Raw genomic sequence first — 17,095 nt, 5'->3', positions numbered from 1 at the left:
TATCTATGCTCTGCCCACCACGGATATCGAAACCCGGGTTTTAGCGTTGTAAGTCCGCAGACATACCGCTGAGCCACTGAGGGACAAGATATTTTAAGTGGAGCATCAATCTATACTTTAACTTGGAAAGAATGTGTTTGTTTGTTTATTGAATTTCGCGCAAAGCTACTCGAGGACTATCTGCACTAGCCGTTCCTAATTTAGCAGTGTAAGACTAGAGGTTAACAACAATTCTTCGGCTACTCTTTTACCAACGAATATAGGGATTGACCTTCACATTATAACGCCCCCACGGCTGAAAGGATAAGCATGTTCGGTGTGACGGGGATTCAACCCCGCGACCCTCAGATTATGAGTCAAACACCTTAACCCACTTGGCCATGCCAGGCCAGAAAGAATGTGAACTCTTGTACATGAGTACACATCCTTCACGTGTTACATCCCAAACTGGTGCCATGATTCAGTACTCATCACTTTTTACGATAAAATGTAGATACTGATCTTTCAAATAATGATCTCAAAATAAAAATTTAAGCCTCTTTCTGTGATCTCACCCCAATGGCAGAGCGGTATGTCTGTGGACTTACAACGCTAGAATCCAGGTATCGATAGCCGTGGGTGTAGGGAGGACAAATGAATGATAACCCATGGTATTGCTTTATGCTTAAGTTAGAACAAAGTTTCTGTGTTCTAATTTTTACTTTGAAGACTGTAGATATTAAAGACTAGATGTTTTTTCGTATTACATTCCTCTGTTTTAAACCGGTTTCAGGGATTACCACTTTTCTTCAGAAACCCCTGATGAGAAAGGATGATTCGGGGCCTTGTATCTTAATATTTGAATCGGGTGACACTGTCAGGATTCTGACAGTTTTTGTTTTATGTCGTGAAGTGTGATGGACATTAATGTGGAGGTTAGTTAACCTCTATGTTATACAGATGTAGCACTGGTATCCACATGATTTGTTTTCTAGAATATATGACAGACTGCGTGTAACATTTATTTATTGATACGTTTTAGGAAGTTATTAATTCGTGACTGATCTATTTTGAAGATGAGATAACTTCCTTATGGATAATTCGACGAAAGGAAAACATATGCCTCCTTTTCATAGTGGAAAAGTGTTGAAGTTCGCAGCGATTATCAGTTAGATGTAGCACTTTACTTTGCTATGACATACGAGCTACGATTTACACCAGCCAGATGTGACATTGTACCTTGTTATGACAAATAAGTTGTTATTTATATTAGTCAGATGTAACACTGTACCTTGCTCTGACATATTACGACTTACACTATTCAGATGAAACACTATACCTTCTTATAACAAATAAGTTGCAATTTACACCAGCCAAACGTGACACTTTACCTTGCCATGACATACAAGTTATTATTTACGTTAGCCAAATGTAACACTTTACCTTACTATGACAAATAAGTTGCAATTTACCCCAGCCAAACGTGACACTTTACCTTGCCATGACATACAAGTTATTATTTACGTTAGTCAAATGTAACACTTTACCTTACTATGGCAATTAAGTTGCAATTTACACCAGCCAGGTGCACACTTTACCTTGCCATGACATACAAGTTATTATTTACGTTAGCCAAATGTAACACTTTACCTTACTATGACAAATAAGTTGCAATTTACACCAGCCAGGTGCACACTTTACCTTGTTATGACATTCAAGTTGTGATTTATACTTGCAATGAATTCTACAGCTCAGGGCGCTGAGAATTGCATTTTTAAGCTATATAAACTCGTACAATCACAACAAGGTTGTGTCGCAGGTCATTAGAATGTTACACAATGAAGCTGAACTATCTCGATAGCCTCAAGTGTTTTCGCGTGTATTAATTATAACTAGCCTAATACCGTAAGTGACACATTAGATGAAGACGACGACACGACTTGTAATCCGAGGGTCGCGGGTTTCAATCCCCGTCACACCAAAAATGCTCGCCTTTTCAGCCGTGGGGCGTTACAATGCAGGGGCGTGGATCTTGGGGGATGGGGTATACATTCCCCTTCATTTTAGGTGGAGGGTATGGTGCATACAATCATCCCCCACAGTTTGGTCTGTTGAATTGTTTTATTGCATCACAGGCCTACAAATTGTGTGTTTGTTCTTATGATTCTCGTGTTTTTACCAATCGAATTACATAATTAGTCCTAGATGTAGGCTTTTTCAGTAGCCGAAATGTACATCTTTAATATAGGCGTGTTTCTAAGCTTTTCGATCTAAGCGATAGTTCGTAAGTATCAGTCAGTAGGCCTAAGTATACATGCAAGTATCGTGGCATCAAGATTACTCTGTGACTGCATGTTTACAGCTTTCATGTTCACGTAATCAGATATTACCAATTTGCAAATTGAATAGTCCACATTAGTGGTTGCAAAATCATCTCCCCGTCGGGTGCAAAATCTACCCCCTATTACAATGTAACGGTAAATCCCACCATTCATTGATGAAAGAGTAGCCGAAGAATTGGCGGTGGGTGGTGATAACTAGCTGCCTTCCCTCTAGTCTTACACTGCAAAATTAGAGATGGCTAGCGCAGATAGCCCTCGTGTAGCTTTGCGCGAAATTCAAAACCAAACCCGAAGATGACGACGATACTTGGCCTAAAGTTTTGAACATTATGATCATTGCTCTCTATGGTGCCAATTTTAAGCTGTAGAGTAATACATTTTAAATACACTTTTTGCATGTCCTTGACTTGAGAAAACGTGTAACAACTCTGTCCTTGTAGCAACGCTTTATGGAGCATTACAACTGCGATGAAAAGAAACTGTACTCATAAAACGACTCATATCCGTTTGACGTAGATACCGGCAAGGAAGGAAGTGCTGGCTACATTAGTCAATGTAATGTCTCCAGTAATCTTTATACAAGATTACTGTTATCGGAATATAAAGTGTTGTGTTTCAGGGCAGTTGTCAAGTCTTAATATTTCTTCATGATTGTTGTGTTGATGTACGTCCGGGCTCTCAATCACTTCACGGCGTAAGCACCTTTACTGCACTGTGTAACATAAGAATTGTGAGAATTATGACTACAAAAATGTGGAAAGTAAGTGGTAAGTTTTATGAAATGAAATGGGAGGTAAGATCTTACTTTTATCTTATTTTATCATTTAAGTTTATAGGTCTGGATTGATTAACCGTGCGACTTCACATTTAAGAAAACACGACTTCCATGTTTATTACTTCATTTGTTATAAGCAGGACGTGACATATATATATATACAAGCTTGTAACGGCTAGGTGGTTAGGGCGCTAGACTCAAAATTAGAGGGTCGCGGATTCGAATTCCCATCACACTAAACATGCTCGTCCTTTCAGCCGTGGGGGTGTTATAATGTAATGCTCAATCCGCTATTCGTTGGTAAAACAGTAGTCCAAAAATTTCCGATGGGTGGTGATGAATAGCTGTCTTCCCTCTAGTCTTACACTGCTAAATTAGTACGGCTAGCGCAGATAACCTACGTGAAGCTTTGCGTAAATTAAAACAAAAACAAATACATCAGCCTAGAATTACAAAACGCGTGCAGTAGTTTTCATGTCCTTCGCTTCAATTTTCATTATTCTATCATTTTCACGAACACCGTTTGAACTCTGCCTTTTTGCAGTCAACATGTGTTAGATCGATAAGTCCTGATCTCCTTGGAAAAAAACCCAAAAAATCATATACTTCATTTATTAAAACTATACGTGAAAGCCCTCAGTGACATAGCAATATGTCTGCTGGCTAATAATGCTAGAAACCAGAGTTCGATACCCTCAGTGGGTAGAGCACACATAGCCTTTTGTTTAGCTTTGTGCTTAATCACATAAATAAACGTGAAATAATTATAATAGTGTACAAAAAGTATGAAACACAAACGAACGTATGAGTTGGGGCCTGGCATGGCCAGGTGGATTAAGGTGTTGACTCGTAATCCAAGGGTCGCGGGTTCGAATCCTTGTCGCACCAAACATGCTCGCCCTTTCAGCAGTGGAGGCGTTATAAAGTTACGGTCAATCTCACTATTCGTTTGTAAAGAGTAGCTCAAGAGTTGGCGGTGGGTGGTGATGATTAGCTGCCTTCCCTCTAGTCTTACACTGCTAAATTAGGGACGGCTAGCACAGATAGCCCTCAGTAGCTTTGTGCGAAATAAAAAAAACAAACCAAACGAATGAGTTCAAACGAAGAATAAACCCGCATTAAATATAAGTATTCCATAGGTGTTTATACCAATCTTTGAAAAGAACTAAAGCAAATAATTACAATATAAGGTGAGTGTAAAGCTCTAATGAAGGAAAAATTAGTTAACAATGCAGAAGCGTCTGAATCGGTGTCCGTACGGTTTTGAACGAACTGCGCATACGTATTTCAGACTTAAATAAGTCGATAAAGCTCATAGAAATTGTATTTAACGTAATTTTCAGTTTTTAAAGGAGTGTCACGCAGGTTAAGTGTCGTTTATATAATATACTTAGAAAATGAAAGACTAAAGTTGAAATCGAAGCCAGTTGTCACGTGATAACAACGGCACCATAGCATTGTGTACACTACTCGTTGTTTGTTTGTTTTTTGGAATTTCGCACAAAGCTACTCGAGGGCTATCTGTGCTAGCCGTCCCTAATTTAGCAGTGTAAGACTAGAGGGAAGGCAGCTAGTCATCACCACCCATCGCCAACTTTGGGGCTACTCTTTTACCAACGAAAAGTGGGATTGACCGTCACATTATAACGCCCCCACGGCTGGGAGGGCGAACAGGTTTGGCGCGACTCGGGCGCGAACCCGCGACCCTCAGATTACGAAGCGCACGCCTTAACGCGCTAGGCCATGCCAGGCCCACTACTCGTTGCATGGAAATGTTTGACTAAGTAAAAGACAGAGGCTTTTCTAATTCGTTTGATTGAGGAACTTGGGAGAAGAGTTCCGGACAGACAAAGGGTATTAATCTGGACACAAATGAAAGGGTATTATTGACATATGTAGCTTTCTAAACTTGTGTTTATATTTATAGAAAACTTTTACTTTAACCTTTTCCATCATGTAAACGCAATGTTTCCAGTGCAGATGTGCTCTAATTATAACGTTTTCGGAAGTAATGAAAACGTAAATTTTAGACTAAAAATAATTTTTTTAGAGAAAATACATCAGTAAATTTTTCACTTACTAAAAGTATAACGTTAGGATTTTTTGTATTTTCTTTTCGCTAATATTTCAGCTGAATATAAGTGTTTCACGTCATTAAAAACTGAAATGATCTAGAGTAATCCTAATAGCTTACCATTAGTGAAGAACATTTAGGAAATTAGAGAGTTTGAGTACAATAATTTATTTAACTGTGATTTACCAGTGATTGAAGATCAAACACTGAGAATGAAGTTATCCGTAAAACCGGAACTCTGTGCGGATCTTTAATTAAACCAACCAACCAAACAAATATCATATTATTTAGTTATAAATATATATATATTAATCATTAATGTCCATCAGTAGCACCGCGATACGTTTGCTGACTCACACCGCTAGAAACTGGGTTTCGATACCCGTGGTGGGCAGAGCGCAGATAGCTCATTGTGTAACTTTGTGTTTAATTACAAACAAAACAATTAATTATGTACACTAATGTTTCTCTATTTTAACACAGACTGGACACAAATATTGTTCGTTGTTATGTCTGCAGTATTCGGCTTTTTTGCTGTTTCATTCGTCCTTCTGTGTTGGCGTTTTTACATTTTGAAGAAACAAAAACAGCGGTCTGCTGATATTCAAGACTCCTATAACGTTCTATTGAAAAGCAGAGGAATTCCAAAAACTATCGCTGTCAACCAGAGTATGTATGCTGATGATCCGTTTTTAATGCGTAAACTGCCACCACAGCCCAGTTTTCTTCATTTAGAACATCTCAAAACCCGAGACAACTCTGATAGCTCATTTTCAGACACAGATTGTGAAACAGAGAATCAGAATGTAAAAGCTGGTTTACCTCATTCATCAGCTGACAATTTAGATCGTTTAAGAGAAGATGCTGGGGATACTTTAACGTGTGAACAAATCTCTATTAAGAAAGCTCCACTTATTGAATTTAGCCTAATTTATGAGCCAAGCAAAAAGTCTTTAACAGTTCAGATAATTCGTGTCACAAATCTCCCACTGAAGTATCGCAAAATCTGTTTCTCATTTGTAAAAGTATTTTTGCTTGGTCACACAAAAATCTCACGCAGCACTTCAGTATCCCAAAAATCTCTGAATCCAGAATTCAAAGAAAACCTCACTTTCGAATACTTTTCTCTGGAGGAACTACGTCAGTTCATGCTGAGACTCTCCGTGTATATTAAGTACTCTCACTTAGTGAAAAATAGAAGAATTGGTGACTTCTGGCTTAACTTGTCGAAACTAGAGCTAACGCCAAACATCCGTAAAGAACTGTCAGAAGAAATACTGTTACTCAAGACATCAAGAACGGTAAATGTATATTTGGTTTCATTAGCAGTAGAACTCACGATAAGACGTCAAATGTTTCATCTAATAACATAATTAAAAGGTATTCTTTGTAATGCTTATAATTTAATTATACCTTTTTGATAAGTATATCTAAATCATATATTAATTAATATACCAACTATTTCATCTTTTTTTCTTTTTCTAATCATTATAAACATTATTTCCAGCTTTGACTATAGGGGTGATTTTTTCGACGGTAAACGTGCACAAGAGAGTTTCACCAACAATATCAAATTATGATTTCTTTGAAACTAGTATAGAAATACTAGTAATGGTCATAATTAAGGTTGTTGTTGAGTCTAATAGATTATTGAAATTTCTTAGCATCTCGCATAGACCCATGTCGTAGCTGATGGGAGCAGAGATGTTTGTCAGTTTTATCGAGGCAAAATGGCAAATAAATCGTCTAGGAGGAGTTTGGTTCGTAAAGTTAACTCATTTAACTCTGTTATCCTAACGCATTAATAGGAACTATCGAAGAGGGAACTCATCTGCTACTAGACGAATAATGGCTGGCAATCGGTGATACTTAGCTAAAGAAAATACAGTTAAAACTGCAACAAGCATAGAACTGTATTCAACTGATTTGATTACTTTCAACTGAAATATTCGAAATACGTTATGTAGTAACACGCACACACGCACACAAAACACTAAAAAGTACTTTTCTTAGAATGAAACGAAAAGCAGTTTCAGATGTGTTTTCAGTAGCAAACGCCTGCAATGAATATCAGAAAATGCGTGATGTGGTCTGAATACGCTTGTCTACTGAAGATGGTACAATGATGTAATAAAGTATTTTACTAACAGAGAATGAGTCATTTTATTTCTTTAGAAAAGCGTATAAGAATTAATGTATACTCGAGTGTTGTTGCCAATCTTGGCCATCCATCGGGATGATTTGGTTTGTTTTGAATTTTGCGCAAAGCTACACGAGGACTATCTGCGTTAGCCGTTCCTAATTTAGCAGTGTAAGAATAGGGGAAGGCAGCTTGTCATCACCACCTACCGTCAACGTTTGGGCTACTCTTTTACCAACGAATAGTGGGATTGCCCGTAACATTATAACGCCCCCACGGCTAAAAGGGCGAGCATGTTTGGTGTGACAGGGATTCGAACCAGCGATTACGAGTCGAGTGCTTTAACCTAGCCATGCTGAGCCTCCATCTGAATGGAAAATGACCCTTAAAAATGCTAATGCAACAATTTAGTGAGTTCGTATTGCATGGAATTGGTTCATAGAATACAAAAAAGTTAATCCAGCACAAATTTTCCGGTATAATTTAATTTAAAACATTTGACATGAAATTGAAACAGCATTTGCTACTCTAATCTTTGTCAACATTTATGAGTTAGTTGCAGACCGTAGTTTTTCACTTTAATACATTTTTTATGCTAGGTTTTGTCATGATTTTTTGAACATCCACATTTCAAATGCATGGATCTTCTCCTTATTCTTGTTGATTGCCCATATGTTTCATCAGCATATATAGACAGTACGTATCATCTAGACATTATCTTCTAGACAGTACGTATCATCTAGACATTCTCTTCTAGACAGTACGTATCATCTAGACATTCTCTTCTAGACAGTACGTATCATCTAGACATTCTCTTCTAGACAGTACGTATCATCTAGACATTCTCTTCTAGACAGTACGTATCACCTAGACATTATCTTCTAGACAGTATGTATCATCTAGACATTCTCTTCTAGACAGTACGTATCATCTAGACGTTCTCTTCTAGACAGTACGTATCATCTAGACATTCTCTTCTAGACAGTACGTATCACCTAGACATTCTCTTCTAGACAGTACGTATCATCTAGACATTCTCTTCTACACAGTACGTATCATCTAGACATTCTCTTCTAGACAGTACGTATCATCTAGACGTTCTCTTCTAGACAGTACGTATCATCTAGACATTCTCTTCTAGACAGTACGTATCATCTAGACATTCTCTTCTAGACAATAGTATCATCTAGACATTCTCTTCTACACAGTACGTATCATCTAGACATTCTCTTCTAGACAATAGTATCATCTAGACATTCTCTTCTAGACAGTACGTATCATCTAGACGTTTTCTTCTAGACAGTATGTATCATCTAGACGTTCTCTTCTAGACAGTACGTATCATCTAGACGTTCTCTTCTAGACAGTACGTATCATCTAGACGTTCTCTTCTAGACAGTATGTATCATCTAGACATTCTCTTCTAGACAGTACGTATCATCTAGACGTTCTCTTCTAGACAGTACGTATCATCTAAGCATTCTCTTCTAGACAGTACGTATCATCTAAGCATTCTCTTCTAGACAGTACGTATCATCTAGACATTCTTTTCTAGACAGTACGTATCATCTAGACGTTCTCTTCTAGACAGTACGTATCATCTAAGCATTCTCTTCTAGACAGTACGTATCATCTAGACATTATCTTCTAGACAGTACGTATCATCTAGACGTTCTCTTCTAGACAGTATGTATCATCTAGACGTTCTCTTCTAGACAGTACGTATCATCTAGACGTTCTCTTCTAGACAGTACGTATCATCTAGACGTTCTCTTCTAGACAGTATGTATCATCTAGACATTCTCTTCTAGACAGTACGTATCATCTAAGCATTCTCTTCTAGACAGTACGTATCATCTAAGCATTCTCTTCTAGACAGTACGTATCATCTAGACATTCTTTTCTAGACAGTACGTATCATCTAGACGTTCTCTTCTAGACAGTACGTATCATCTAAGCATTCTCTTCTAGACAGTACGTATCATCTAGACGTTCTCTTCTAGACAGTACGTATCATCTAGACATTCTCTTCTACGTTTTTACGTTAATGCTTTTTTATTACCAAAACAACTTTCATTTCACAAAACGTATGTCTTAATAATTCTAACCATCTTTTTTCCCTTGTGTCTCATTTACCATCAACTACAATGAGTTGAAGATTTTGTAAGATGTAATAAATATCGTTTACTGTAGTCCTTCATGCGCTACAAAAATATAGGATTGAAGAATGTTTTCTGTGTTTACGAATCCTGACGGTAGCAAAGAATTAGAGTACTTTTACCTTTTATACGTCCAGAACATTTCTAATGCTGCAAAGGTTTTCAAAAGGTTTCGTATCTTTTTCTATTGAATAGAAGATTTCAAGGTGTATTTTTCATTCTTAAATTTGGTTTTCACCACCGATTTAAAGTTATTTTATTATTGTTTTAGATAACCAACATTTTCAGATGAACTTCTTGTAAAACATTCCTGATGTACATAGGTAATGGTCATAAAAAATGATCTATTTGTACTAAATATATACTTAGGGAAGTGTGTATATTAAAAAATGATCTATTTGTACTAAATATATACTTAGGGAAGTATGTATATTAAAAATGATCTATTTGTACTAAATATATACTTAGGGAAGTATGTATATTAAAAAATGATCTATTTATACTAAATATATACTTAGGGAAGTATGTATATTAAAAAATGATCTATTTGTACTAAATATATACTTAGGGAAGTATGTATATTAAAAATGATCTATTTGTACTAAATATATACTTAGGGAAGTATGTATATAAAAAAATGATATATTTGTACTAAATATATACTTAGGGAAGTATGTATATTAAAAATGATCTATTTGTACTAAATATATACTTAGGGAAGTATGTATATTAAAAAATGATCTATTTGTACTAAATATATACTTAGGGAAGTATGTATATTAAAAATGATCTATTTGTACTAAATATATACTTAGGGAAGTATGTATATTAAAAATGATCTATTTGTACTAAATATATACTTAGGGAAGTATGTATATTAAAAAATGATCTATTTGTACTAAATATATACTTAGGGAAGTATGTATATTAAAAAATGATCTATTTGTACTAAATATATACTTAGGGAAGTATGTATATTAAAAAATGATCTATTTGTACTAAATATATACTTAGGGAAGTATGTATACTATAATTTTTGTGTGAAATGAACATTCAAAAATGAATTTCATTTGTTTTCAGACACATTCAGTAGCAGACCTTGGTTTCCTTTTCATCTCACTACAATATCAACCTGAGGCCAATAGACTTAAAGTGATGGTCCGGAAAGCGAACAACTTAAGACGACAAACAGTTGTTTCCATAACACAATCAGGTAGATATGTTCAACTCAAAACGACAAACAGTTGTTTACATAACACAATCCGGTAGATATGTTCAACATAAAATGACAAACAGTTGTTTACATCACATAATCAGGTAGATATGGTCAACTCATGACGACAAACAGTTGTTTACATGACACAATCCGGTAAATATGTTCAACTCAATATGACAACCAGTTGTTAACATCACATAATCAGGTGGATATGTTCAACTTAAAATGACAAACAGTTGTTTACATCACATAATCAGGTAGATATGGTCAACTCATGACGACAAACAGTTGTTTACATGACACAATTCGGTAAATATGTTCAACTTAAAATGACAAACAGTTGTTTACATGACACAATTCGGTAAATATGTTCAACTTAAAATGACAAACAGTTGTTTACATCACATAATCAGGTAGATATGGTCAACTCATAACGACAAACAGTTGTTTACATGACACAATCCGGTAAATATGTTCAACTCAAAATGACAAACAGTTGTTTACATAACACAATCCGGTAGATATGTTCAACTTAAAATGACAAACAGTTGTTTACATCACATAATCAGGTAGATATGGTCAACTCATGACGACAAACAGTTGTTTACATGACACAATCCGGTAGATATGTTCAACTTAAAATGACAAACAGTTGTTTACATCACACAATCAGGTAGATATGGTCAACTCATAACGACAAACAGTTGTTTACATGACACAATCCGGTCGGTAGATATGTTCAACATAAAAAGACAAACAGTTGTTTACATCACACAATCAGGTAGATATGTTCACTTTTCTAGAAAATAGATGGTTCAATTGGTCAGTTAATATTTAGCGCTAATAAAATTAATGTACATTACTTGACTGTATTGTTTTAAATAGATTTTAACTAAATGAAACAAGAATAGCAGTTCATCTGTTGGAAGTATGACTTTATTAAAGGTATAATCTATAAATTAGTACTAAGTTTTTTTCCACCAAGCGAGAATATCTTAAACAACCAGACCTGGAAAGTGAAGCACAAGATAACTAGATTATTTTTTCGATTTATCCTTTGGAACATATTTGTATTCTAAAATTAGAAAATATTTTACTTATAACACCATTTTCTATATGTATATTTCAAAAATCTGAAATGGAAAATGTTGTGTAAACATTTCAGTTATCGATATTTCTCGTATTTCGAAAAACACAAAATCTCTTTCATTAAAAAACATTTTTTTGTATTAAGATGAGCCACTTTCATATGTCAAATAATACTCTACAAATGATTCTTCTAAAGTTGTATATTGTAAAACAGAGCAAGATACTAAACCTACAGTTATTTCAAGTTACTGGATAGCAATCATAAAAGCCAAGTGTCGTCAGTTACATAACTCCACTTTTTCAACTACATAACTTCCTCTTTACATTACCCGTTCTTATAATTCAATCACTAGCACAGGCATAAAGAACCTAGAAATTTTGGCACTTTTTTGCTACGTAAAAACCTGTCAAAGATGAAATTTGTGCATCAACGATTTATTTAGCACTGAATGAAATTAATTCTTCTTTAATTATGGAGAAAAGTTTTTGAACGATGGTCAAATATTTACAAGAAATGTGGTTTCGAGAGAACTGTTTGTTTGTTTTAGAATTAAACACAAAGCTATACAATGGGCTATCTGTTATCTGCCCACCACGGTTATCGAAACCCGGTTTTTAGTGTGTAAGTCCGCAGACATACCACTGTGCCATTGGGGGGCTTCGAGAGAACTATTGCCATAATGCAATTGGTTTGATAATAAAATAAGGTAACCACTGAATGCTGTAACTAAAATCGATGCTGGGACGAGACACTTTAGGTAAAGAAAAAAAGCTCATGGTAGGCTTTCGTTTTCAGAAAGTAATTAAGTGGTAGCATGTGCAGCACACACGTAGCGGTTGCTACACGCGTGTTGACATCGGGCAATAGGAGGGAGGGTAGAGAAAATTAGGTCATAATTCGACAAAGTGGAACCAAAGGGCGCTACCCCATGCAATGATGTCATCAGATGAGGTGCGTTGATAGGCCGCCATGACTAGCGACAATTGCGTCAGAACTAATGAAGCCTAAGAAATTTATCAACGTGTCTAACATGGCTAGGTTTAAAACTAATTCGTTACTTCTATATTTAATTACATTTTTTGACTATTATATGTAAATTGTCCTGATAAAGGATGCTTATTCTAATATCATATAACGATCTAAAATTTACTGTTTCATTAGTTTCACTTTATGATATCCGTATAATTTGGCAAAATAATTCAATTATAAATAATACTTTACAGTTTTATCTTATATGAGTGTTAAGGGTTTTTTCAAGAACATTTACATGCAAATGGCCAGGAACTGTAATTAAATACAAAACTAATGAATTAGTTTTAAACCTCGTCATGTTGAAACACGTTGATGCATGTTGTAAGCGTCATTACCACTAAAATCATGGCTGCTTGTCGTAGCGACCCATTAACACACTCTCTCTAATGACACTGTTTGTTTGTTTTTTGAACTTTGCGCAAAGCTACTGGAGGGCTATCTGCGCTAGCCGTCCCTAATTTAGCAGTGTAAGACTAGAGGGAAGTCACCACCACCCACCGCTAACTCTTGAGTTACTCTTTTACCAGCGAATAGTGGGACTGACCGTAACATTATAGCGCCCCCAAGATTGAAAGGGCGAGCATGTTTGGTGCGATGGGGATGCGAAACCGCGCCCCTCAGATTACGAGTCGCACGCCTTAACTCACTTGGCCATGCCGGGTCTCTCTAATGACATTATTGCATGTCGCCATTGTATGGAGCTATGACCTAAATGTCTCTGGCAACTTTGTCTCTACTCTTTTCCCTACTTCCTAATGACGATAAATCTACTTGATGTCATCCTGAAATACACCTATTGCTTGAAGTCGACACGTGTAGCGCCCCCTGGTGGAAAGTCACGTGGTCTCCGGTGTAAATACTCCCGAAGGTATAAGACTTGTGTTTATGAGCGCCAAACCTGCAAATACGTATTGGAGGACTCAACTTTGGAAAGATTTGGTTTCCAGTCAGTTTCAACGGGCTTTAATGTCAGTAACTTATACTGTGAAAATCTATGCATTAACCTAAAACTGATTTTTAACTACCTAAGAAAAAACATGTAATTTCCAACTACTACAATATTCCTGCAGTTCCTTGAGAATATGTTTTTATAAAATAAATATTGACGTGAAAATGCTTTTGTTTGTAGTTAAGCACAAAGGTTCTTATGTACTGTATGTGTTCTATCGACTGCGGGTCATGGAACAAATGTTTAGTGTTAGGAACTAACAGACTTACTTATGTAAATAAGAAAGCTAGTTTTAGAGTATCACCTACACAGTATATAAGAATTATGAATGAGGCATCAAGTCCATATAATTCTCATTTGTTTGTTTTTTTTTGGAAATCTGTGTACTTTTTATAATTGAATAGAATCTTCGTGTATTTGTGCACAGTAATAATTCAAATTACCAATGAACTTATTGTTCAATAAACTTTATATCTATTTACTGATATCATTAGAATGTTGAATTAAGTTTCGTTTTCAGTTAAATATTGTTGAAGTGTGGTATGCTTCCTTATATCTCTTGACATGAAATTGATTCCATTCATCTTTAATGGTATAAAATTTTACTTTTAACTCTTTCTCTGTTTTTTTTTTTTTGTCTTTTTTCAGAGTACTATGTAATTATTAACTTGTTGCGAGGTGTTGAGAGTATTACTTGTAAGGAAACTAAACCCGTATCTGGACCAAACCCAGTGTGGAACCAACCTTTTATTTTTGATATTCCTAAGGAATTTGTGCATCAGTATTCGTTGCAGTTTCTGCTCATGCGCGATCGAATCTACTCACGAGATGGTGTTGTAGGGCAAGTGTTAGTTGGACAAGGTTCAACATCTCTTGGGACAACTCACTGGAATGAAGCAATGGCACCTGGTGCTGTAGAAACGACGAAATGGCATGATATTATTCAGGTGGACAAATATTAAGATTTTGATAAAGAGATTGTGGATTATTCATAAACCAATAAATTAATTTCATTTTGAAAAAAGAAATCAAAATCAAAGTTACAATGAAAGTCAACGATAATATTGTAGTAAGAGTCTACAGAGATTACAGATTGGCGTATATTGTTGGAGCAAGAAACAGAATAGATGCGGCCAAATTACAGAAGAAGCTAAAATATTATAATTCCTGTTCTTTGATAAGATTTGTTTTCGAAATTTAAAGTCGTGTGAAGTTGGTGTCTGCAGTCTTCTGGACTCCCTTTGATAGCCAGGTTTCTTAACTTTTGTACCTAGTGATGAAATACATGTGAAAACTTTAACATTTCGTCACAAGCAACAATCAATGTACTGATCATAATATTTGATTGAAAACAATTGAAGATTGACCATTTTATAGTATCAGAAATGCAATGGAATATTTCAGTGAAATAATTTAAACACAAACGTAAATATTCAAGTAATACTAAGTAGTTATAACAATAAAAAAATAAAACTTGTTCAATTTATATTGCGATGTTATTTTTTCTCAGAAAAGAACTTGAAAATGTTTGGAAGTAAAATATAGAAAACTTTATATACGTTTGTTATTCCAATAGCATTTTAGTCAGTTAGTGAGTGAGTTTATTTTATAACAAAGTCATATTTTAACATTATAAGTCCATAAACTCACTGTTGTCATACCGTAGTACAGTACTCTTATATATTCATTTTAGGTTTAGCAACAAAACTGATATTTTGATAATACCATTAAAGTAATTAATTAACAGTTCTGTGTTTAATTAAGTGAGTTAATTTTATCTTAACCAAGTAAAAGTGACATTTTTGTCCCTTTTTTACCTATGCTTAAGAATTACATACAATGCCACACTCGTAGCTTCAATTAAATAGATTTGTGTGAATTTTCTCTTTCATCAACATGAACTTGGTTCTACTGGTGAAATACCCTTATAAAATGTATTTAGAGAAATCCACTGTCGGCTATCAGTTTTACAGAAAAAAACAACAACAATAACATTGAAAGACAATGAAAAGTCTGGACACTCTGAATGACAGGATTTTTTCAATCTGGTTGATTTCAAAATTCACGGCGACACTTCTTCATTTCTATGTATTAAAAACCACGAATCACCCTCCAACCCTGATAGTCAGACATTGACCGTTTTTATTTTCCTTTTAATCTTGTTAAACTAAAAATAACCCGCTGTGACAGTAATCAGTGCAAGAGATCTTGCCATTAGTTGGTGAAATCCGGATTTTGGCAGGTCTAAACTGTTGCTTTGAATATCAGTATTTTTAATGAAAAAAATAATTATGTAAACTTAGATATCTGATTTAAACTGACCAATTTGTATGATCCCCAAAAATGATCGGTTTTGGCGAAATTTCACGGTATATTTTGAAATTGATTAAATTTACAAATTTAGCACTGATTGAATTATAATGTACAAAATGTTTCGGTGAAAATGTGTGGCTAATGTTAACATCAAAGATAAGCTTTATTCAGAAAGTTTGTTTTTGTTTGAAGATTAAAAAACAACAGCACTATAAACAATAACCCCATCATCATTCACGATTAGGCCCGACATGACCCAGGTGGTTAAGGCACTCTAATTGTTTGTACTTGAAAAAATCAGAGCCATTAAATCACCCGATATGTTGCAGATACAAAGTAAAAACTTACGTCTTATTGTTTCAGTTATTGTATGAAAAGTTCGCTATCTCTTAAAAGTATTAGGCCCGGCACGGCCAGGTGGGTCAAGGCGTTTGACTCGTAATCTGAGGGTCGCGGGTTCAAATCCTCGTTGCACCAAACAGTCGCAAAGACTTGGAATTTAGGAGTTTGAATAGACTTTTTAAAGTGTCTAGGACAGGGGTGTGCAACATTTTTCGTCGGTGGGCCATATAACCAACTTCATCAATCAAGCGGGGCCACTTAAAAAACAAACTTATTCGTGTACATGCACAATAAATTAAAAAAATTCTCAAAATGCAAGCAATAATATTTTATATTTTTGCATGAGTGATCATTTTAGTGCGACACTTGAAATTTAGAGTCCTTGCAGAGCTTGTCAATATCAGCTTTGACAGAAGTGGTTGCCACTCTTAACTGACTGGTCAAATGTTCATCAGTCAGCTGACTTCTACATTTGGTTTTGATGAGCTTCATTTTGGAGAAAAATTTGCTCACAGCAGTAGGTGCTACCAAAAGGGAGGCAATTCTTTGTGCATGACGGGACAAAATGGGAAACTTTTCACGTACACAGAGTTTGTAAAAGTCTAGTAAACTGTTTTCAGAGAATTTCCTTTTAGTGTCCATGTCAGCCTGCAGTTCAATGAGTTCCATTTGGCAATCATCAGG

At 35.4% G+C, this 17,095-nt stretch overlaps 1 protein-coding gene across 3 annotated transcripts; it reads left to right on the top strand.

Annotated features, from left to right (window-relative positions):
* Positions 1 to 2,898: 2,898 nt before the first annotated feature.
* On the top strand, positions 2,899 to 15,502 carry LOC143239794 (synaptotagmin-4-like). Of its 3 annotated transcripts, none has more exons than XM_076481311.1 (4): positions 2,899 to 3,088; positions 5,654 to 6,471; positions 10,550 to 10,682; positions 14,405 to 15,502. In XM_076481311.1, exons 1-4 carry the CDS (start codon positions 3,061 to 3,063, stop codon positions 14,716 to 14,718), a joined length of 1,293 nt encoding a protein of 430 aa, XP_076337426.1. In that variant the 5' UTR covers positions 2,899 to 3,060; the 3' UTR covers positions 14,719 to 15,502. The 3 variants fall into 3 exon arrangements, with proteins under 3 accessions (XP_076337426.1, XP_076337441.1, XP_076337434.1); XM_076481326.1 differs by having other exon boundaries at positions 2,943 to 3,081; XM_076481319.1 differs by having other exon boundaries at positions 2,961 to 3,114.
* Positions 15,503 to 17,095: the final 1,593 nt, after the last annotated feature.

Source organism: Tachypleus tridentatus, chromosome 2, assembly GCF_004210375.1.
Source record: "Tachypleus tridentatus isolate NWPU-2018 chromosome 2, ASM421037v1, whole genome shotgun sequence".
In the NCBI taxonomy this organism is placed as follows: Eukaryota; Metazoa; Arthropoda; class Merostomata; order Xiphosura; family Limulidae; genus Tachypleus; species Tachypleus tridentatus.
Note: the sequence above shows the minus strand (reverse complement) of the source record. Positions and strands in the feature narration are given on the sequence as shown.

Excerpts from the sequence above, each read along its gene's own strand:
- LOC143239794 (XM_076481311.1), top strand. The coding sequence starts at position 3,061 with ATGACTACAAAAATGTGGAAAGTAAGTG. Across the intron at positions 6,472-10,549 it reads TACTCAAGACATCAAGAACG|ACACATTCAGTAGCAGACCT; the intron begins GTAAATGTATAT and ends ATTTGTTTTCAG. Across the intron at positions 10,683-14,404 it reads TGTTTCCATAACACAATCAG|AGTACTATGTAATTATTAAC; the intron begins GTAGATATGTTC and ends GTCTTTTTTCAG.